Source organism: Amblyraja radiata, chromosome 33 (genome assembly GCF_010909765.2).
Source record: "Amblyraja radiata isolate CabotCenter1 chromosome 33, sAmbRad1.1.pri, whole genome shotgun sequence".
Classification (NCBI taxonomy): domain Eukaryota; kingdom Metazoa; phylum Chordata; class Chondrichthyes; order Rajiformes; family Rajidae; genus Amblyraja; species Amblyraja radiata.
The window spans coordinates 13,857,380-13,880,910 of NC_045988.1; the positions used below are offsets into that span (position 1 = coordinate 13,857,380).

The 23,531-nt window shown below is 42.3% G+C and overlaps 1 protein-coding gene across 8 annotated transcripts in view; it reads left to right on the top strand.

Annotated features, from left to right (window-relative positions):
- gramd1b (GRAM domain containing 1B) overlaps window positions 1-23,531 on the top strand; it is a 406,068-nt gene that overhangs the window by 140,143 nt on the left and 242,394 nt on the right. For 6 of the 8 annotated variants that reach the window (XM_033049640.1, XM_033049641.1, XM_033049644.1 and 3 more), the window contains exon 2: window positions 17,530-18,263. The exons of the other annotated variants lie outside the window; for them this stretch is intronic. In XM_033049640.1, the coding sequence (XP_032905531.1) occupies window positions 17,923-18,263 (341 nt within the window). In that variant the 5' untranslated portion in view covers window positions 17,530-17,922. The remainder of the gene's footprint in view (window positions 1-17,529; window positions 18,264-23,531) is intronic. 8 annotated transcript variants of the gene reach the window in all.

Sequence of the window (23,531 nt, forward strand, 5' to 3'; positions counted from 1 at the left end):
TCAACATTCCTGGACCAGTTTACTGTCCAGATACACTCCCAAGTGTTTGTACTCCCTGGTAAACTGCCCATCCACACCATTGTTAGAGACAGGGGACAGGGATGTTCCTCTCCTCCTAAAGTCTACCCCCAACTCCTTAGTCTTGTCAGTGTTGAGATGCAGGTGATTGGGCCCACACCACTCAAAGTCGTTGACTGCACCTCTGTATTTAGATTCAGATTCAGATTCAGATTCAATTTTAATTGTCATGGTCAGTGTACAGTACAGAGACAACGAAATGCCCGCCCCTCACTGATGTAGCCCACAATTGCAGACTCATCTGAAAACATCTGCAGGTGGCAGGAGGCAGAGTTATATCTGAGGTCCGAGGTGTAGATGGAAAAAAACAAGAAAGGAGAGAGGACCATCCCCTTTGGGGCCCCTGTGTTGCTCACCACCATGTCCAAGACACAGTTCTGTAGCCTGACATATTGTGGTCATCCAGTCAGGTAGTTGATGATCCAGGACACCAATGGAGCATCCACCGCATTTTCGTCAGTTTGCTCCCTAGCAGTGCAGGCCGGATCGTGTTAAAAGCACTGGAGAAGTAAAAAAAAAAACATCTTCTTGCGTTTGAGGCAGCAGAAGTTATGTAACGCCCTCCAGGCGCTGTAGCCAGTTCAATGTGCTGTTGCCGAGGGCCATGAGATCTACCCCTCCACCAGGGGGGCGGATGACAGCGCAGTTGAAAATGACATGCTACGCTGCTTGCTGGTCTGCTCCACACACACAGGCTGCTGATAAAAGCAGCCCCCAATGATGCATGTTGACGTTGAACCGGCCGACCCCTGTACGGAGCTGGTACAGGGCGACCCACTGTTTACGGGGCAGGTCCGAGCCGGGCGGGGCTATGGTGTTCGGTGCAACAGAGAATTGCGGAGGTCGTGTAGTCTGTTCCCAGCTGGTTCTCCATGCTCCTAGTGTGTTGAAATCACTTGCGTCTGTTGAAACCGCTCGCTGCGATACCTGCGAGATCCGTCGGAGTGGGACGTAGGCAACCAGTGATGATCTGCATGATGTCGTTGAGGATGGCGTCTAGCTTGCTGGTATAAGCGCTGCGGCACCATGCTGGGGCGGCATACTCGGCGTTGTACACGAATGCAAGAGCACTGGTACGGAGAGTGCATGTCCTGGCGCCTCATAACGATCCAGCCAGACAACGCAGGAGGTTGTTCTGCGCCGAGACTTTAGCATAGAGAGCTTCAAGCTGTTGCTTGTAGGTCAGCTGCCGATCTAGTTTCACCCTGAGGTATATAGGAAACGGGTTAAAGGGTAGGGGTGACCCATTGAGGGTGACGGTTAGCTGGCATTGAGCTTCCTTGTTGTTCAGGTGAAGGCCATTGTGGTGGTTTTTGCCACACTCAGTTTTAGTCTGCAGGTCTTCAGGTAGCCTGCAACAAGTTCCATATCCGCCGAAAGCACATCCTCCACGTTTGACCAACTCCTGTCTGAGTGCAGTAGGGCCAGTTCATCTGCATATCCATACTGGCGCGAGGTTGTGCATGGCAGATCGCTGATATAGAGATTGAAGAGCATGGGGGCCAGTACCGAGCCTTGGGGGACTCCGTTTCTTGGCTGTCGCAGTTGGCTAGATGTACGTCACCGGTCTTGAGTACAAAACTGTAGTTGGCAAGGATGTTGGCAAGGAACCGCACTAAATGGCGGTCAGGAATGGTGTGGAGGAGCTTCAAGATCATGCCCTGGTGCCACACTGGCGGCGTTTTACAAAAAAACATGACTTTCACAATTCTTGTCGCCGTATCCAGGTGAGCATAAGAACCATGGAGCAGGTGGATGATGGCATCCTCAGCCCACATCTTTGTTTCGTAAGTGAACTGCAGGGGGTCCAAGTAGGGTTTAACCAGAAGTGGTAGGTGAGTGAGCACCACCCTCTCCAGGGACTTCATGATGTGTGAAGTCAGCACCACCGGTCTGTAGTCATTGGAGGAGCTGGGGCGTGTCCTCTTTGGTACAGGAACCAGGCAGGATGTCTTCCATATCACAGGAACCCTCTCCAGGCTCAGGCTCAGGTTGAAGATATGCTGTAGTACTCTACACAACTGGCTGGCACACGCCTTGAGTACCCTACCGCTGACGCCATCGTGACCAGTAGCTTGGCCTGGGTGGGGTCTGCTCAGCTCCTTCCTCACCTTGTCAACAATGGTCAGGCTCGGGAAAGAAAGGGCAGAGGAAGTGGACCAGGGGGATTGAGGAGGAGAGACTGTCGGGAGCATGGGGGAGGGTGGGCAGTGGCCCCACCATCAAATCTATTATAAAACAGGGTTAGCTCATTGGCCCAGTCCTGATTGCTTTCCCTCCCCAGGCCACTGGTCTTCTTGTAGCCTGTAATGCTCGTCATCCCACTCCACATCCCAAATCTTTCATTGACAGTGTCATTGTGGGATCTGCTGTGGTCTACCATTATCAAAGTCAAAATCACAGTCAAATGTATTCGTCACATGCACCCGAAGGTGACTAGTACTGATGAAAAGAGTAGAATAAAGAAAGCAAAGCAACTAACCCAACTCCCAACTCAAGTAGGTACAATGGTTATATTAGTTAACAGATGTTGGCATTTTCTTAACGGTTATATTTGCTTTCATGTTGCATGGCATCATTTTGAACTCCCTGTTGCCTATGCTTGGCACCCCACAATTGGCCAGTTTAAAAAAAAAAACATTTTTGCAGATAACAGCGGAAATGAGAAATGGAAATAGCAGCAGGCCTCTTAGCCCATCATTCAGTAAAATTATGGTTGATCTTAAAACTCTACATCAATTTCTTGCACAAACTTATCTGTAAAATCTCCACCATTTTCATAGCCAATGCTTTCATCTACCTTTGAAAAACACACATCATTTTGTAACTCTGATCAATGGAAAAATACATAATTTACAGTCAGAAGAAGGGTCTTGACCTGAAACACCACCTATTCCCTTTCACTAGAGATGCTGCCTGGCTCACTGAGTTACTCCAATGTTTTGTGTTTATCTTTGGTTTAAAGCAGCATCTGCAGTTTCTTTCTACACATTTTGTCTGCTCCCCACTGCACAATCTCCTTATGGTATGCCTACTTTGAAGATGTTCTCCTCTTTCCAACGGGTTTTCTGAGTCTGAAGAAATGTCTCAACTCTAGAAGTCACCTATTCCCTTTCACCAGAGATGCCTGACCCGCTGAGTTACTCCAACATTTTCTGTTTATCTTTGGTATAAACCAGTATCTGCAGTTCCTTCCTACACATAATTTACCGTATGATTTTCTCCATACAAGGCATTATTTTAAGCCCACTGTCTTGATTGTCCACACCCTGTGTTGTCATAATATATTGTCTGCTTAAAGTAGTTGATTAATACTCTTAAAGAGATTTCTGGATTATATTTTAACAGAAGTTTCAGGCACAATGTTCTATGTTTAGCCATCCTCGGCCATTTAATCTTTTTATACCTTTCCTTTAATGAACAAATGAACTTTTCACCAGTTGACCTGCTTGTCATATATCATCTTTGTGGTTCTGGTGAAAAGGGTTTGACTTTCCTGTTTCTCTGTGCAATAAGAAATGTATTGCTGAGTCTTTGATCAGTGGAGTATATTTCTGCCTTCAGGTATTTAGATTTACCTAGTCTTCCATACATTACCAGTTTCCCCAATGTGAGATAAGCAACAAAGTCAATATACCTTATTGTTCTCATGTGTCCTGGATTAATTCTTCTCTCTCCACCGTTTGAAGATTTTGTTAATGTGAGTTTTTGAACCAGTTAGACGAACTTGAATGTTTACTTGGTTGAAATGTAAGATCACAAACAATACTCCAAATATACTTTTTCAAAGATCTTGTGAAGTGAAGCATTACTTCCTTGTTTTTGTAATCCATCCTTCTGACAGTAATACCAAGCAGTTTTTTAGTGGCAACTGACTATGGTTTCTCACTGGATTTTTATTTATTTATTTATTTATTTTCGTTTTGTCTAGTTGCGCTTTTGGTTTTTAGGTTGTGTTTATGTGGGGTGGGGGGTTGAAACGGGGTTTGCTGTCTCTCCCTTGGGGGGAATATGACTTTTTCGTCGTGTCCCCCCTCTCTGCCTCCGTCTGCGCTGAGGCCTAATGACGGAGCTGGCGACCTCGGGACTCCGGAGGCAGCCTGTCAGGACTCGCCCTGGGCTCGCTCCCGTGAGGGCGGCCCAGCTCGGGGCTGGATCTGCGCTCCCGTGAGGACGGCCTGGCGAGGGGCCGAGACTCTCCCGTGAGGGGCTGTGGCACTCCCGTCGGAGTGGCCCAGCCCGAGGGAGGAACGGCACTCCCGTCGGAGTGGCCCAGCCTGAGGGAGGAACGGCACTCCCGTCGGAGTGGCCCAGCCCGAGGGAGGAACGGCACTCCCGTCGGAGTGGCCCAGCCCGAGGGAGGAAAGGCACTCTCGTCGGAGTGGCCCAGCCCGAGGGAGGAACGGCACTCCCGTCGGAGTGGCCCAGCCCGAGGGAGGAACGGCACTCCCGTCGGAGTGGCCCAGCCCGAGGGAGGAACGGCACTCCCGTCGGAGTGGCCCAGCCCGAGGGAGGAACGGCACTCCCGTCGGAGTGGCCCAGCCCGAGGAGGAACGGCACTCCCGTCGGAGTGGCCCAGTCCGAGGGAGGAACGGCACTCACGTGAGGACGATCCGGCTCGGGGCTGGAACGGTGCTCCGGTGGCTGGGACGGCGTTCTGGCGGCGGTGACCTGGGTCTGGAGTTGAGCCGCGGGCCAGCGGCTGCGTCCGTTGGACTGGAGGGCGGCAGCTTCGACCACCCCGGGCCGCGGTGTTCGAGCCGGCCCGTTGCGGGGTTCGGTGAGCCGCGGGACTGTTTGTACCATCGCCCGGTGGGGAATCGCCTCAGCGCAAAGGGAGAAGAGGAGGGAAGAGACTGCAGCCCTAAGATTTTTGCCTCCACCACAGTGAGGTGCTTGGAGGACTCACTGTGGTGGTGTTAATTTGTGTTTATTGTTGTATGATGTATGTATGACTGCAGGCACAAAATTTCGTTCAGACCGTAAGGTCTGAATGACAATAAAGGCATTCAATTCAATTCAATTCAATTCAATTCAATTCAATTGTGTGTTTGAACTCTTTAATGGAATGGAAATTGTAATTTACTATGGTCTGAATATGTGTTGGCATGAATGCATACCTGTAATTGGAGAAACAAATGTTGAAGTCACATTGCTGAACTCGGAGTCCCGCCGATAGATTTCTCCGGTCTCTCCGTCCCCATTGTTTAATTATTCTGTATTTTTGATTATTCTGTATCTTCTTTTTTTTTAAATTTCTATATGCACTACAGGTGCACAACCTTTTATCCGAAAGCCTTGGGACCAGACACTTTTCGTAATTCAGAATTTGTCGGTCTTCGGAATGGAAATTTTTTAGCGTAGATTTTAATGGCTGGCTCAGTGGTAGAGTGCTCGGCTCATATCCGCAAGGTCGCGAGTTTGCGCCTTGATCCCGGCAGTAAACTCGGTCGCGAGTTTGAGTCTTCAATGTAGTTTTTTCTTGCAGAATAAATGTTTGTATGAAATGCAGTGTAGGAGAGGTGTACTGACTGTGTGGGCAGAACTTTGGAAGTGATTGCCCACCAGTCTAAAAAGCCGCTGTGTCTCCCTGTCCCTGGGATAGCAGGGGGCGATCAAACAGCACAATACCCCCCTCCCCCTCCAACTCCAGAGGAATCCGCTCCCCAATGGGCCGCTACGGCGACAAGTGGCAGTTCGCCCACAGCCCGAGCTGCGCCCCCTCATCCGCCACCCCAAGAACAAGACGTACCTTGCACACCATCAGCTTCTGCCCCTACGTGTTCCTCTGTAGTTGGAGCGGGGCTGGGCTGGAGTTGCTGCTGGCTGTGCGTCTCTGGGATCTCCGTGCTTGCAGTGGGCCTGGGGGTCGGTGTCCCGTTGGTCCTGACGTCTCCGGCCACCCCCCTGGACTGGGAACTGTACCGCCCTTGCCCCCTCCCTCTGCAACTGCAAACAACCCCACTCTCCTGCAAGGGCGGTACAGTTCCCGGAGGATGGCAGGTGGCCGGAGACGTCAGGACCAACAGGAACCCGCTCCCCGATGGGCCCCTACGACGCCCCGAGCTGCGCCCCGTCATCCGCAACCCAGGTTCCTCTGTAGTTGGAGCGGGGCTGGGCTGCTGTTGGCTGAGGGTCTCTGGGATCTCCGTGCTTGCAGTGGGCCTGGGGGTCGGTGTCCCGATGAGGGGGCGCAGCTCGGGGAACGGCGTCTGGTGGTCCTGACGTCTCCGGCCAGTTTGCAGTTTTCCTCTGAAGTTGGAACGGGGCTGGGCTGCTGCTGGCTGTGGGTCTCTGGGATCTCCGTGCTTGCGGTGGGCCTGGGGGTCGGTGTCCCGTTGGTCCTGACGTCTCCGGTGACAGTGCAAAGCCCCCGCGCCGGTGCAATGGGCGGGGAGCTGGAGAGGGGAGGGAAGGGGTCACACACATGGCCGGGAAGCAGAGGGGTGTAGGTGGGGTGAAACTGAAGCGAGCGACAATCTGCTGTTGCCTGCCCCGCTGAGTTAAAAAGTTCCCACGCAAGACTCACGAAACACTGTGTATCGTGAGTCTACCGTGGGAACTTTTTAACTCAGCGGGCAGGCAGCAGCATATTGTCAATTATTAACCCTCCCGCGCAATATACCCTCACCTTCTCTTTTATGAATGGGGATTTAGTTCCCCTTTCTTCGAGGACCGACCGGAGGTTCCGCTGTCACCTCTGCGGGCCGCCCTCGGTGAACGTTTTCAAGGACCTTTCTTCAAGGACCGAAAAAATGGCCGCTATTCGGAGGTTTTCGTTATTTGGATCTTCGGATAAAAGGTTGTGCACCTGTACTACTACTACGGACTGACGCAAAACTGCATTTCGTTGTACCCATACTTAGTATTTGTGCAATGACATTAAAGTTGAATTGAATTGAATTGAATTGAACACTAATTAACAACTGTTCTTGCAGTGGAGCTAAAAATAGGGGAATATAGTTCAGTTGTGATAAAGAGTCTCAAACATCACACTGCCTGGCTTGCTGGCTGTTTCCAATGTTTCCTATTTGAGTATGCAGGATTTTTGCTAGTCGAGATATGAAGTGATTGGTGCTTGCATGAGATGCGAAAAAGAGGCAAGAAAACATGTACGCATGGACAGATTGATAGAGAATGTAAGAGAATCATATAGTGAAAAGATAAAACGCAAAAACAATGGAGATCCTTGTCATGAAATAAATTAGTTTGAGACAAATGTTGGAGGAAGAAAGGATGTGATGCCAGAGTATCATGTCATGGTGTCAATTTAATCTATAGAGAAGCTGTTTCAAACAATACAGGCTGTTCCCGGGTTATGAACCCTCACTTGTATACGCTGTTATGAATGTATGAGTTCCCAAAACATTATTAAATTCAAAGGTTTGACATATGTACATATGCTTGATCCTCGAATGGCTGAATGATGTTGCTGAATGATGAAAAACTGGATGGGTTCAGTCAAGCAACTTGAATCTTAACTCACTGTGCATAAAGTGTTATCGTTGGCTCCTTGCTGTGGGTGGCTGAAAACATGTGGAGAAGCCTAATAGTTATTTAACTTCACAAAATTAATCTGAGTCACAACTGTTTTCACAGATTAAAAAACATTAAAACGACCTTGGCCTTGTATGGCTAAATCAATTCTATGAAGTAAATCAGTTCAAGAGCTTGTCAAATGTGTAAAATCATAACTCTTAAAAGTGGCTGAACACAGATTAGTGTTTGCATTTCTGTACAATTTCTCCATAAAAAGATTGTCCAGTGACCCATTTTAGTTATATAAATAAACTAAATAAAGATGTAGCAACTGCAGTGGGATGGATGGTATATTTTGAAGTACCAGTAAACAATTGAAAGATGACAGATTAGGTTAATCTAGCCATTTAAGCCACTGGTCTTTTTTAAAAAAATCAACACTACGTTCTTTAAATACATCTGTAACTTAGGGAGAAACAGCGCAAATTTGCTATGACTGGTTTTGAAGAAAAAATTCTGGTGAAAACGATTTGTGCCATTTGAAGTAGAAAATAGATTTTTGAAATCAATTTTAGGCAGTTAAAGGGGAAGGTATTTTCAGTTGACCCAAGCTAATTTTTTGCAGCTGTGGATTTTTGTTCTTTTTTATAGCAACAATGGTTAAAGCAATCACACTATTTACTACAAATTGTACAGATGTGATTTATGTTCCATTAAGACCTTGGAAGATAGCACCTGACCTTAATTATTGACAATGATATGAAATGATGTGTTAAGCAATTATTTCACTTTTTTATTCTTAGTACACATGTAACTAAACAGTGACTAAATGATTTCCATAATTAAAGTTCATGAGTGGCAGTGATGGAGAAATAAACGCAATCCATTTACTCTTGTGTCAATCATTATTACAAGGCTCCACCTAACCTATCCAGTTGAAATAATTAGTTCACATAAACACAGCTGATGGCTACATTGTAAATGTCAATCACAGTGCATGCAAATATAGCATTAAGAAAATAGAGGCATTATTTTTGATACAGCCATTCTATTAGCTGAGAGTTTATGGGCTTCAATAAAGAGTATCATGTTGAGAGTTCGACTTATGTTTTTGACCTTGCAAGAGATGCAACATTGATGATGAGGATGGTATGTTACAGCAAGATAATGATCCATTGTGAGGAAAATAGAGAGTGTAGTGCTATAAATTAAACAGTGATGATCGTAGGCAGTGGGTATGAGTTGAACATTTTAGTAAGAGGATAGGACCAGTCTACACCTGCAACAAGGACCATTTTTCTTAATGGTATATTTGCATACACTTGGAACAAGGACTATTCGACATAACCAACAAAAAGACAGGTATAACTGCGGTTCATGTGAGTGCCCATGACTACACCTTTAACTTGGAGAAAGAGAAGTTGTTAAGGGTGAGGATAAATTCTGCTGTGGGGAGGAGAGTGGAAACTAAAAGTTATTAATGATTTGAAGTGTGTGTGAGGTGTCTTGGACGTAGGTGGGAAGGGATTGTACAAGAGGTGGGGGGGGGGGGGGGGGGATAGGATAGAATCAAGGTATGTGGAGATATGTTCAGTGGGGTAGGGGCAGGCAGAAACAAACGGCAGTTCCGTTTGTGGATTTTGGGGAGGAAGTAGAAGCAGGCAATGTGGGGCTGGGGATGAATAAGGTTGGAGGCTGTGGAGGACAGATTTCCAGAGGTGATGGAATCAGAGACATTCTGGGAGATAAAGACCTGATGTTTGTATGTGGGGTCATGGTCAGGCGGTAAGTATGAGGAGGTGTCTGAGAGCTTGTACCTGGCCTCAGCACTATGGAGGTCAGCCCGCCAGACCTCAATTATACCTTCCTGGTTGCAGGTTTAGTGAGAATGTCGGGATTGTTGCGAAGTGAGCAGAGGGCTGTGCGTTCAGAGGGGGTGAGATTGGAGTGGGTAAGGCAAGTAGAGAAGTGAAGATGGATGATGTTTTGCCAGTAGTTAGAAATAAATATGTCCAGAGAGGGTAAAAGGCCGGCAGGGAGAGTCTAAGGGGAGCAGGAATATTGAAGACAGGAGAAGGGATCCTCGTTTGGTGATGAGTACTCCTGCCCATAGTAAAAGGCCTGGTGGTGGAGGTGATGGAAGAAAAACTGCATCATGGCGGGCCTAGAATTAATTGAGCTGGGGATGTAGGAGTACAAAGGTAAGGACTCTGTTGAGGACTGACCATTCTGTATTGGAACGAGGTGATGGTGAAAAATATGACGGGTGAGGGCTGGGGGCAGAGCGGTTGAAAGAGGCTCGGGAGTGGTACTGTGTGGGATGTAGCGGGTTCAGGGAGGAGTGGTGTGCTGGTGAGGGAGAGGTGTAGTAGGAGTAGCATGGTGGAAAGATGGGGAGGGCAGCGGGACACAATGGTTGGAAGTGGGGAGTAGTGGGAAACAGGAGAGTCAGGCTATATTGTGTTCTTGAAGCCACCAGCATGGAAGCTCTTGGCCTGGAGCTGAGCCTGGAACTCGGGTGAGTGGTCTGCTCCGGCCTGCTGTTGGGCGGGGAAGAGGAGAAGATCGGGCAGCCTGCTGGGGGCCAGAGAGCAGGTAAGGATCGGTGGTGCCAGTTTTAGAAAAGGAACTGAGTAACCAAAGTAAAAGATTGTGTCTGGGCGAATAAATAAGAAATAATAAGTAAATGATTTTACGAATCGGAAATAGTATTGAACAACTATGTTAGAGTACTTTAATGGTTTAGCTTATAGCATGGATATGAAAGAACCTGTAGATGTAGTGTATTCAATTTTATAGAGCACTTAATAAGATCTATATCAAAACTTACTGTACAAGGCGAGAGCTCATGAAGTTGGAGATAATAAAAAACACGGATAGAGGATTTGCCGACTAACAGAGATCAGAGGTGGGATGAATGGATTAATTTCTGTTTGGCAAACTGTAGCATTGTAGCATCCCAGAGAGATATTGTGGCATCACTTATTTACCAATTATATTAATTACATAAATGAAGGAATTGAGCGTCTTGAAGTCAAATGGCTCGATGATACAAACGAATGATACAAATGAGAAAGCAAGTTGCTTGGAGGACACAATCTGCAAAGGGATATAGATCAATTTCGTATGACAGTGGACCATAATGTTGGAGACTAAGGTTATCCACTGTGGTGGTTTAGTGGGAGCAAAATAACGGAATTCTGTTGTGCAGAGGGATCTGGGTATCCATTTATACAAAACTTGGATATTTAACATGCAGCTGAAAGAGGTAATTATGAAAATAAATGGGATGTTGGCTCTTTTGGCAGCAGGGCATTGAATGCAAAAGCCTTGCTACAACTGTGCAGGGTGTTAAACAGATACTATTTACAGTTTTGGTCTTATTTATTTTAGAGAGCGAGTTTAAAGAAGGTTCACTGATTTGATTTGTAGGAAGAGGAGTTTGTATTATGAGGATTTATTGAGCAGATTTAACATTCTTCATAGAAGTTTAGAAGAATAACATGCAATCTTACACACACTTAAGGTTCTGAAGCGGATTGAGGATGTTTCCCCACATTGTAGAATCTAAAAATAGAAGGTCTGTTTCAGACTACGGAATCACCATTTTAGATGAAGATGAGGAAGAATTTATTTTCTCAGTGTTATGAATCTGTGGAATGCTCAATCCTAGAGAGCTGTGGAGCTCTAACATCATGAAGCATTTAAAGTTACTACACTTGAATATTTCCAAACAAAATATTTAGAATAAAAATCACTTGATACGAGTCCTTTCTGTGCTGGACAGGTGCAAAGTTGCAATCTGATACTCCTGCCCCTGGATAATCCATACAGGAAGCTTGGAACTGATAGTTCCAGTTTTGAGCAGCTGTTGAATATTGTGGCAGGGGGTAGCTACATTGACTGCTGTGGGTACAGCAGATGGTTCAGTAAAGGATGCTCTACAAATATTGGCGTGCAACTTACATCAGGAGCTAAATGTTTTTAGCTTAGTTGTTTCAATCAGTTACCAAAAGTGAAAAGTGCACAACTTCGCCATGGTTAGCCGAAATTTGTTTTTTTTTGGAGATGGATTTAATTTGCATCTGAGGAACATTGTGTACGATTGAACCTGTGGCATTGGAAATATCTGAGAAGAGAATGGACTGTAATAGACACAACGAGAATACAGGAATGATTGTCAATTTATCACATAGCAAATAAAACCACAAGAGATTAAGTAACATGATCTTCACAAATTCTTTTTAAATTGTCTTATTTATAAGAGAATGCATTTTCTTTGATAGTTTTTTCTCTGACAAACTGTAATTGCCATTTGATTATTTACTCAAGTGTCCAAGGGTTTTGCCCATGATAATTACTCTAATGGGATACAGGAACAGCATAATTTACATTCTCTTTTCCATATCCTTGAACCTGGAATCAAGGTATTTAGAAACTAGGTATTTATTTCCATTTGAATAACAGTGAAAATAATTGGGTTGCCAAATTCTTTATTACCTCCTCCACAGGTATGTATTTTTGTTGTATCCAGCTTTAAGCAAAAATGATGATTGTGTGTCTTATGATTTACCTGAGTTTATCTTGCATTTGGAACTCACTGCATATATATATATTATTCCTCCAAAGAATGGTCTGGTATATTGATGCTACAAAAATTATCAATAGTTGCAATTTCAATTTGTGTAATTTAATGGAGCAGGAATGCCAATACATTTATTCAGGGTAAGCCTTTGCTATGCAGTGGTTGCCTTCTTCCACAGTTGCATAGAATCTAGAATGGTTCCTGCAGATTGAAGGGTAACAAATGTAAATCCATGATTAAGAAAGGAGGGAGAAAGAAGCTAGGAAGTGTAGACCATCTGACCAGTTAATGGGGAAATTGAGAGAAAATGTTTACAGGGCAATAAGCGAGTTCGGTATTCCGACCGCATGCCCAGGTCATAGGTCACTCGCCACAAACGATGATTTTGTAATTTTTACTGCTTTATGCTTCGGTGAGTGAGCAAGATCGTGCTGCTGCGTGGGGTTGGAGTCCGTGGTCGGGGTTGGGCCCGGGTCTCTGGCGCAGCGGGCGCTGTTGAGTTGCTGCTGGGCCGTCCCCGTCCCCTCCTGGGTGTTCCATCCCTGTTCGGGGTGACCCTGACCACCTCGGGGGGGGGGGGGGGGTCTAATGGCGGTTCGGCAGCGCTTGCTGCAACGGGGACACGGGTTAGATCCTGGCTGCGGATGAGGCGCGGGTCTGTGTGCGCGCTATATCCTGTCTCCCACTTGCATCTACCCCCTCACTCTCGCTGTTACATCCTGTTCTCCTGCTACCTAGCACCCCCGTTCCTCAGATTAAATATATTTTTACACATAAATTATGCATAAAGATAAGTATGTACAGCCAGCACTTCGTTTGCTTTTTCTTTATAGCGAATGACCTTTGACAAATCCCATGATTCCTTGCGTTTTTGAGAATACTGAACTCGCTTATTAGAAATTACTGAAGGGTCAACTTACATTTAAGGAGAGGAAATCATGTTTGAATACCTGAAGAATGTCTGAAGAAGGATTTTGACCTGAAACATTGCCTATTTCCTTCGCTCCATAGATGCTGCCTCACCCGCTGAGTATCTCCAGCATTTTTGTCGACCTTTGAATACCTATTAGTGTTTTTGATGTTGTAATTTGCAAATTCTATAAGGGGAAACCAATGGATGTAGTGTATTTGGACTTTCAGACGACTAGTGATAAGGTATTACACAGATGGTTATTAATAAAATAGAGAGTAAGAGTAAACAGGTTGCTTATAGATTGAAAATTTAGGGGATGCCACAGTGTTGGCTGCTGGCACCTCAGCTTTTCACAATCCATTTTAATTTTTTTTAATGAACAGGCCAAAAGTAATACATCTGAATTTATTGATGAAACAAAGCTTGAGTTGCGGAGCAAATTGTGTGGAACGTGCAGAGAGGCTTCAGGAGATATAAACAGGCTACATGAATGTCCGTGAACATAAATTATTAAAAGTTAATATGCACGTATAGCAAGCAGTTAGGAAGGTGAACAGTATATTGGCCTTGATTGCAAGAAGTTATGAGTAAATATGTAAAGATGTCTAAGTAATCACAATCATATTGGGCTCTGATGAGTCTGCATATAAATTGTTTTGCACACGCTGGCCCCACAAGCTTAGGATATATAATAGTTCCGGCAAGGAAGTGCCAACAAAGAATCACTAGACTGATTCCTGGGATTGGTGGGGGGTTGGTTGCTGGTATCATCCTTTCAGGAGAGTTTATCCAACTAGACCAATACACTCATTTAGAGGAACGTGAGGTGATTTCATTCAAACATACACAAAATTCTTACAAGGCTTGACTGGGTAGATGCAAATAATAGTTTCTCTTGAATGGGATGTTCAGAGCCAGGTATTGCTGTCCTGAATGGGATGTGGATATTCGGAACAGTTAACAGGAAATTCCTTCATCTCGTTAGTGAATCTTTGAAATTCTCTACTCGAGAGAGCTGTAGAGGCTGAGTCTGAGTTTAGTTTAAAGATAGAGAAAGGAAACAGATCCTACGCTGACAGTCAATCACCTCTCACACGAGTTCTATGTTATTCCATTTTCTCATATGCTCCCGATAACTTTCCTGATAAGGGCAATAAGAGACCAATAAATCTACAAACACTTATATGTGTGTGTGTGTATATATATAGGCACACACACAGGCACACACACACACGCGCACACGCGTACACACACACAGACACAGACACACACAGACACACAGACACACACTTATATACTAGACCAAGTGGGACCCATTGGGCCCCGTTCCCCCAACGCAATATTTCACCACTCACCCGTTCAAGTGGGCAGCAAGTGGGAGCATAACTGCGATGTTTTTTAAAGTTCAAAATGGCAATAACCTGTAAAATAAGATCAATGTGAGTGCATCACACTCTCCCTCTTCAGTCCCCTCTCCCCTCCCTAGCCACCTCCTCTCCCTCTATCTCCCTGCTCCCCCACTTCTCACTCCCCCATCCCACCCCCCACTTTCCCTCCTCACCTCTCCCACTGCCCTTCTCTCCCTGTATCCCCCACTCCCCCCTCCTCTCCCTCTATCCCCCGTCCTCCCCCACGCTCCCTCACCTCCCCCATGTACCCCTCCCTCCCCCTCCCTAACCCCTCCTCTCCCACTATCCCCCTGCTCCTCCACTCCTCACCTCCCCCCTATCCACCCCACAATGAAAATCGCGATTTAAAAAAAAAAGAAACCTCTCCCCTATCCCACACCCCAAAATGAAAATCGCAATGTTTTTTTAAAATGAAACCTCCCCCCTATCCCACCCCCTACAATGAAAATCTCGATGTTTTTTAAAAATTGAATTCTCAATTAAAATCATGTTTTTTCTTTAAAATAACCTAAACGCAATGTTAGCTGTAAATGAAAACGGAAGAATTTGATTTAAATTATTTTTAAAAATGTAAATGAAATCGGGATCCCATTGTGACGTCGAACGCAGCTGACGGGCAGGGCAAGTGGAAAAGTGTTTTTTGTTAAGTTTTAAATATCAATAACTTGTAAAATATAGCATCAATCTGAACGAAACTTGGTTAATCCACATCTTAGGACAATGGTGAGTAAGGTGGGCCTAAAATTGTGCTATCGTTTACTGTTTTGCGGAGTTTCGGGAACAAATATATGTACAAACAAACAAACAAACAAGATGAGAGTTTTAGATAGATAGATAGATAGAGATAAATAGATAGATATATAGATAGATATAGATATTATATCTAGATAGATAGATAGATATTACACTAAAATTAGGAGCCCTGTTGATGAACCGAGGCATTATATACAAGTACAGGGAGGTCAAAATTGTGTCTTAGCAAAAGTGGTAAAACAAATGTAGCTAATAAAAGGAACAAAAAGAACAATTAACTTCAGAAAAAGATTAAACACAATTTGATGCCGAGGCTTTAAAAAGATCTCTGATTTTTGAACAATTTTAATAAAAAACTCAAGAAATAATTAATCAAATTTTCAGATGAGGCGATTTTTGAAATCATGAGGTAATTCTATCGGAATATGTAAACATTTCACAGTTAGCGCGTCATGTTTTCGAGGAGATGTGAATCACAGACAAACAAGACACAAACAAATAAATACATCCACATCCAAGATCAGAGTTTTATAATAATAGAGATAAGATTAAATATAATTAAAAAGTGTAAAATAGAGAAATAAGGAATGAGATAGAAGTATATGGTACAACTGAAGAAATAAGGATTCCAATTAATTGCTTTTGGTGTCACTAATAAGGCTATAAAAGGCAATTATAACTGTGGCAAAGGCCCAAAGAATATTATAACGGTTAAGATATGAATTAAAAAGAAGATATGGGAATTTAATTTGAAGGCCAGTGTGCATTCACATGGACTGAGTTGTTCAGTTAGGGAACAACTTTAATATTTTTTATCAAGAACATTTTTTTTTTTAAAGCAGTGATGCCGTAGAACTGCTAAATATTTTCATATTTTCAGGACATAGGATAAATTAATTCATGAACCTTTAAAATAATTTTGTTAATGAGAAGTCTTTTGTAAGAATATGTAAGATGAATTTGGAACTGTTGATGAATATTGGCATTTGTCAATGCTCCCATTTCAAATGTTTACATTGTGTCCACAGACACTTGACACAGAGGTAAGAGGGCAACTATTTGTTACCATAGTGTACACTCATTCAGATACTATGGAGGATAGATAAGAAGAAAATCAACAAATGGGACTGAAAAGAAAACTAACATCACAACATAGGTGGTGGCCATTTGCCAGGTCCCAGCTGAGCCATCCTATCAGTTCCATTCCCCTTCACCTTGTTTTCTTTGTGGCTGTGACTTTTTCACATTTTCATCAACTATCCTTTTTCCAAGACTGCCAGCAATGTATTTGAGGAGGGAAGGCAACTTCAAACTTCATTCCTTAACGGGCTGAAAGCCCGAGTAGATGGTGAAGGCTGTATCCACTGTGTTTGTGTGGATTTCAGAAGATGTTTGTTATAGTTACATAACACAGGATTTTGGGGCAGAGGTTGGCGACAGACTTTCAGCAGAGGAGCACACATCCTATCTGTTAACTGAGTTACCAGTAGGCTTCAAAAAGGAATAATATAAATTTTAATGAAAAAATGAAAACCACAGAGCCATATGTCTTTGTGTTTGTTTTCCATTGTTCATAACAAATATGTAAGGATGAATTTTATTCTGTGTCTCAAATGTATGGGTAGTGATTTGTGCATTCTAACATCACATCAATGGGAATATTCTGCATATTGTCTTGACGAAGATCTATAAATCCAAAGAGGTATCTTCTTGAACATACAAGTATCTTAATTAAAGCAATTATATATTTTCATTTACATTGAAATAATCTTGCTTCAGGAAAAAATAATCTTGTTTAAGGAAAGTGAGCTTGTTGAAAAATGTTTCCGTATTCTCCTCTACCCTTCTCTCACCATCCATGGAAACACATATACACACCCAAATCAGCAAAAATACCTTTGATAGGTTTGAATCACAACACTGGTATGCCAGCAAAGAATTATATTATATGTTCAAAATGTCCAGTTACAGTATGAATATTAGTTTAGATAAATTCTATATTTTTCTTGATGACTAATTAGTCACCAAATTCGCGTACAGTATATTCAAATGAATGAAGTAAATCTCTATGCTTCAAGGAACACATTTACCTTATATGCATTCTGGTTAGAGTCACTAATTTTTTATGTCTTTCTAATTTAGCATGTATTAAAATTACCTTTTGTAAAGCTGTGATAAATTTAAACCATGATGTGACTGATATTCTCATGCTGACGTGTGACTTGGTGTTTAGTGATTTTATCACTTCACTACTGTTCAAATAAAGTGTTATCCCATTGTGATTTTGATTGGTTTTTAACTTTTGTTTACAGTAACTGCACTGAAAAGGTATGGGTCAGTAGTCGACCAGCCTGCCAATAACTTGCTGCTGAAAGTTTATCCATTCAGCAGGCCTAAAGGACAGCAAAGAAGTACCAGCTATTATTGCAATTTCATGAACAACTAGAAAGACTACTTCCTTCAAAATCTTAAATTCAATTTATATGAAATGTTTGACTGCCCTATTTAATCTAAAAAGAACATCACAGATAAATAAATTGAAGAGGTTCTGGATCTAACCCCACGATTCATTGATTTCCTATTGATTTCATGGTGACACTTGCCAGTTTATGGTGTGTGACTTTGGTGCACATTCAATTTTTTATATGACCATTTTTAGAGCAATGTTTAACAGCACATAAAGGAATCTTGCTGAAACCATAGAAATGACTGATATGCTGCATCTTCCTGCTGTACAAATTTCATCTTCAGCCAATGGCAGTGTGGCCTGGTCAAGATCTTCAACACCAACACTTCGTAGAAAACGTTTCAAAATGAAACGCTGGAAGAATGTTCAGAGTGAGAAAGAACAAATGGTGAACAATATTTACTGTGGCTCCATAATCAAAGAGTATCTTCAGCTTCCTTCTATTGAAATTACTCCATCCAGTGATGAGGATACTCCATGGTCAAATTGTTCAACACCAAGTGCTTCTCCACGCCGAAAACGTTTCTTATTGAAGAAATGGTTGAAAGTTCGTGAGAAGAGAGACGCAAGTGAAACCAGGTAGGTATTGAACATAGAACTGTGGATTGAACAAGTGAAGTGCTGTAAAACAGAAGTCTCTTACACATATAAATAGCGACCGTTAACTATCTCTTTTCTAAACCATATTATTCCTGGAATATACAAACTGTTTGCTAAATATATTTTTATCTATATAAAAATAAATGGTACGACAGAAACTTCATTTCACAGGATCCTGTGATGACGACTGCAGAGTGCAACTGCGTCTGCCCTTAAAGTATGACATTCATGTAAGGTTATCAATCTAATTTCTGATGGAGTATTGTTAATCATTTCACTGCCACCGTATTTACATATAGTTGTAACTAAAAAACTCAAATAATGTCTTTGGTTTCTGGCATTGTAATGAATCACAGCTCTCCAGAAATCAATTGATGAGTTTTCTTGATAATCTTGACAATTGTTTCTTATGATGTAGAACCCAAAATGTAGGAATAACTCAGTAGATCAGACAGCATCTCTGGAGGACATGGATAAGTGATGCTTTAAGCCAGGACCCTGTATATGAGGTTTTGGAATGCTTGTGTGTGTATCTGTCTTTTTCAGCTTAATGGGGAGTAAAAATAACAGATCAATAGCAAAACTATACATGTACAGTTGATGCACACCTCCAAATTTACTTCCATATATCATGATAGATTATCTCGTCCTCACTACTAAGAGTTACAGTATATATCTGGGACATTTTTCTGGGAATGGAATGGCTGGAAATATGTAAACAGGGTCATGTTTAACACCAAAAGTAATTACAATGAAAAATCATATTTTATATTTTATTTTCAAGCAGTATATACCCTGTACATTTAGCAGTTATTTAAATATTCTTTCAGATTTGTAATAACCTTTAGAATAGACCCGAATCATCATTATTCCTTTTCTACAAAGATGCCGTCTGACCCGCTGAGTTACTCTAACACTTTTTGTGTCTATCTTGGGGAATATTGATTTTATTTTGGAAATCTGATATTTAGAAAGCTAGAATCAGAGCTTGGCAATTGAAAGTTAGAATTTTGATTTAAGGTATCCAGCAAAAACAATTGTTAACTTGAAAGCATACTCATTAGAGGCTCTACATATGCGAATGCTAATGCAGCCATTTGTTTTTACCTTTAGCAAGCTGGAATATAAAATAAAGGAGATGTTACTTTATTAGAGCAGGGCCTTGGTCTCACCCCATCTCTAATATATTACAGTAATGCCAAAAGGTGGAGTGGCTTGGAGCGTGGGTGTCAGGGCTGGGTTTGTAGCTCCAATGCAGATTTACCCTTTTCAGTCTCTCTTTATAACTCAGTCCTCCAGCCTCAGTAATATCCTTATGAATCGTTTCAGCACCTTTTTCAGCTTAATAATATTCTTCCTGTAGCTAGGCAAGAAGAAATGCACAAAATATCCCAAGTGTGGTCTCACCAACTATTCCAAATCAGTACTTGCCTTAAAACAAAGATAGACACTAAATGCTGGAGTAACTCAGCGGGGCAGGCAGCATCTCTGGAGAGAAGGAATGGGTGACATTTTGGGTTGAGATCCTTCTTCAGACTTGTCCGCTCGCCTTAAAACATGCAGGTATCCTGCAACTTGGAATCCTCATCTGTAAACTTTCTCACCATAATGTTAAACCCACCAGCAAGGAGTTCCTTGCAATCTTTCTTAAATAAAGGGACAAAATTAGCCACCATCCAGTTTTCCGTCCGCTACCTCAACCATGGCTGAAAATGATGCAAATATCTCTTCTAGGGCCCCAGTAAATATTTCCCTCCCTACTAGGATGAGATTATAACTGGTATTTTAACTGGTTACTGAAGTGACACACATTCAACACAATGAAACAAATGCTGTTCATCATTTATAGGATGGCCATTATTGCCAACGGTGTCAAGATGGACCACTTCCTGAGAATAAATATTTAAAAGTATATCCTGTAGTTCCATATTGGTATTTTCTCATTTAGCGCAAAGATAGATAGGGTTTGTTAACAACTGGCATGGGATATAACTTGCAGTCTTGATAAAACACATTTTGTTTTCAAGAGGATTCAAGAATCTGTTCTATTTTGACTAAAATTTTGAATTAGTTTTAATTTCATGCATTTTCAAGCATTTCAGAACAGATCAGAATTCTGCCTTTCATGTAAACAGTAATATTTACTCAGTTATAGAGCTTTTATAGTTATAGAGTGTGTAAGAAAAGTGGAAGTTGGAGCTACAGTGTAACTTCATTCAACCAATAATGGCCATTATTAATGGGAAGAGTGAATAGCATTGATGTACAGAGGGATTTAAGGGTCCATAACTCCTTGAAAGTGGCAATCTGAGTTGATAGAGTGGTAAAGAATGGTATCCTTGCCTTCAGAGGTCAGGGCATTGAGTATAAGAGTCATGAAGTCACAATGCAGCTATGCAGGACTTTGGTTAAACCGCATATGAAGTATTGCTTGCTGTTCTGGTCGCCCCAATACAGGAAGGATGTGGAGACATTGACAAGGGTGAAGAAGGGATTTACCAGAATGATGCCTGGTTTAGGGGGTAAACAAGGTTGGATAGACTTGAAATGCTTTCTCTGGAATGCCAGAGATCGAGGGGAGACCTGATAGAAGTATATTAAATTATGAGAGAAATAGATAGGGTAGATGGTCAGAACCCATTTCCCAGAGTGAAAATGTCAAAGACTAGAGGGAATAGCTCTAAGGTGAAAGGGACAAAGTTTAAAGGAGATGTGCGGTGCAAGCTTTTTACACAGAGGGTGCTGAGTTCCTGGAATATGCTACTGGTGATGGTGGTGGAGGCAGATAGGATAATGGCATTTAAGAGGCTTTTGGATAGGCACACGATATGCAGGTAATGGAGGGATATAGATTATGTGCAGGCACATAAGTGCTGATCTTGACATCATGTTTGTCTCAGACATTGTGGGCTAAGGGGCTGTTCCTGTTCTAGGAACTGTCATAGGAACTGTCCTATGTTCTATTAATAATTTAACCTATTAATAATGACCATATAGATTTCACATATACATTTTCGGTTCCAGAATTTCCTGGTTCATGATCTCATTTGAACATTTTCAAGACATTTTCACTCACTTTCAAGAATCTGAAGTGAGTGCAGCTGTGAGCACATACTGGTGCAATACCTGGTTTCTGCATTTGGCAGATCAGGTTGCTGACCGTTAAAGGAAACTGACTACATTTATAATTAGTTTCAATATGGTTCTAAGAATTACCGTTCTGTTCTCAACACTTTCCATGAATTACATTGCAGAGTAATCTTAAATCAGCTACAATTAATATAGTGAATACATAAATCTTATTCATTACAATGAACACCTTTATTGATTTGAATTATGTTGCAACTGAGGTATTTGATCAGTCTGGACCTCACTTAAAGTTATTTTGCAGTCTGCTGTTTTGTTCTGCTCATTTCTACACCCTAAAAAACAGCGTTTTTATTAAATTTACTTGAGCACAACAATGTACTATTTATAATGTTAATTGCCTGACTGCAAATTAAATTACTAATCTAGATTCCAATCTAAAATCAATATTTTTACTGCACCTAAATGCTGACAATTGCTGTTTTCATTTTGCCCCCCCCCCCCCCTCCACACAGAAAATCCATTCATTATTATGTTCTCAAGCCCTTGATGTTTTGGCCTCCCAATCCATGCGTATCTTTCTCACAACTTCAATGTTGTATATTACCACGCTGATTTCTGCTCCTATCACAGCTTTGGAAATAGCCCATGTTAAAGTACTATTCTCCCTATGCATGATATGCTTTCGACCCCCCCTCATTCTTATGAACTTCTCGATAACTTCTTTCATGATTAACCGCACCACTTCCCTACAAGACCTTTGCTGCTTTATACTATTGTGTGTGATTCTTGTTTTCATTCTTATCTATCCATTCATTGGCAGAGGAACATCTTATCTAGCTTTATTTCCCATTGCAGTACCAAGGTCACTGGAGTCCATCAAGAATCTGTTGTATTTTTCAAGCAGATGCTTTCCTAACAGCATCATCATGAACTACACCAAATATGTACAATGATAACAACCAACTTCACCTCATCACCATCTCTTGAGCCTCTCAATTGCCTCTGATTTGTACTATTTGTCAGGCATCCAGGTCAAAAATATATCCTAGTTAATTATTGAGGAGACTGAAACAATTGTCTTTGGCTTCTGTCATAAATTACAATTTGTAACGATAAATTACATCTGATCGAAATTAAAAATAATCAGAATTGCAGGAGACACTGAGGAGGGAAGCAAACATTTGGAAATGGAGAAACAGAGTGAATATTTCAGGTAAAAGACCCTTTATCATCTCTGCCTGACCCGCTGAATGTTTCCAGCATTTTCTGCTTTTCTTTCAAACTTTTATTGATTTTTAATTTAATCTTGGTGCCTGATCATTGCATGCAGATGAATCAACCTATTTGTAAATAAATAAGTGCTAATTGACTCTGGCTGAGGTACATCACCAAGTTAATCCACTTCTGTCTCTGTAATAATGCCTGTCATTTACTTTCTCTCAAATCATTTGTTGCAGACAAATGCTTTTCTTTCACCACAACTTTCACCACAACTTTCACCCAGTCTTGCATTACTATAATCCTCCCTTTAACGTATATTGACCTAAATCCTACAACCTGTGTCAAAGCCCACATGACCTCCTTTTCCAAAATTGCTTTCTGACTTTCAGTTATTTCGAGTCCACTCATTCCAAGACTTTGGCCTTTTTCCAACTCTGTAACCTCGTGATTACTACATTCCAATTCTGCCTTTGAATAACTTCTACATTCTAATGTTGGTATCCATCCCTTTAGATGTCTGATTGTCAGGATCTGAAGGAAATAAAATGCTCAGCAGGTCGAGTAGTATTTGTGGCAGCAAAGCGATGGTTGATGTTTCTATTTATAATCCTGTATCAATACTGAGAGTATGGAGGGAAGATAACCAATTTGAAGAGGTGAGAGGAAGGGGTGAGACAGGGGTTGACAGGTGATAAGTGGAACCAGATGAGGAGGGGGATGATGGGCAGATGGAGCCAGGAGGTGAAGGGGGAGTTTTCGAAAAGAAACTAATGGTGGTAGGTTGAAACAGATAAGAAACTTTTTTTTTTTAATGGAAGATGGAGCCATTTTGGAGGATGAGGAAGATGTTAAAAGTACAGACAGAGGCTGGAAGGTGATAAGTGTAACCAGAAAAGGGAAGGTTGATGGACAGTTGAATCCTTAAGGGGGAGGGCA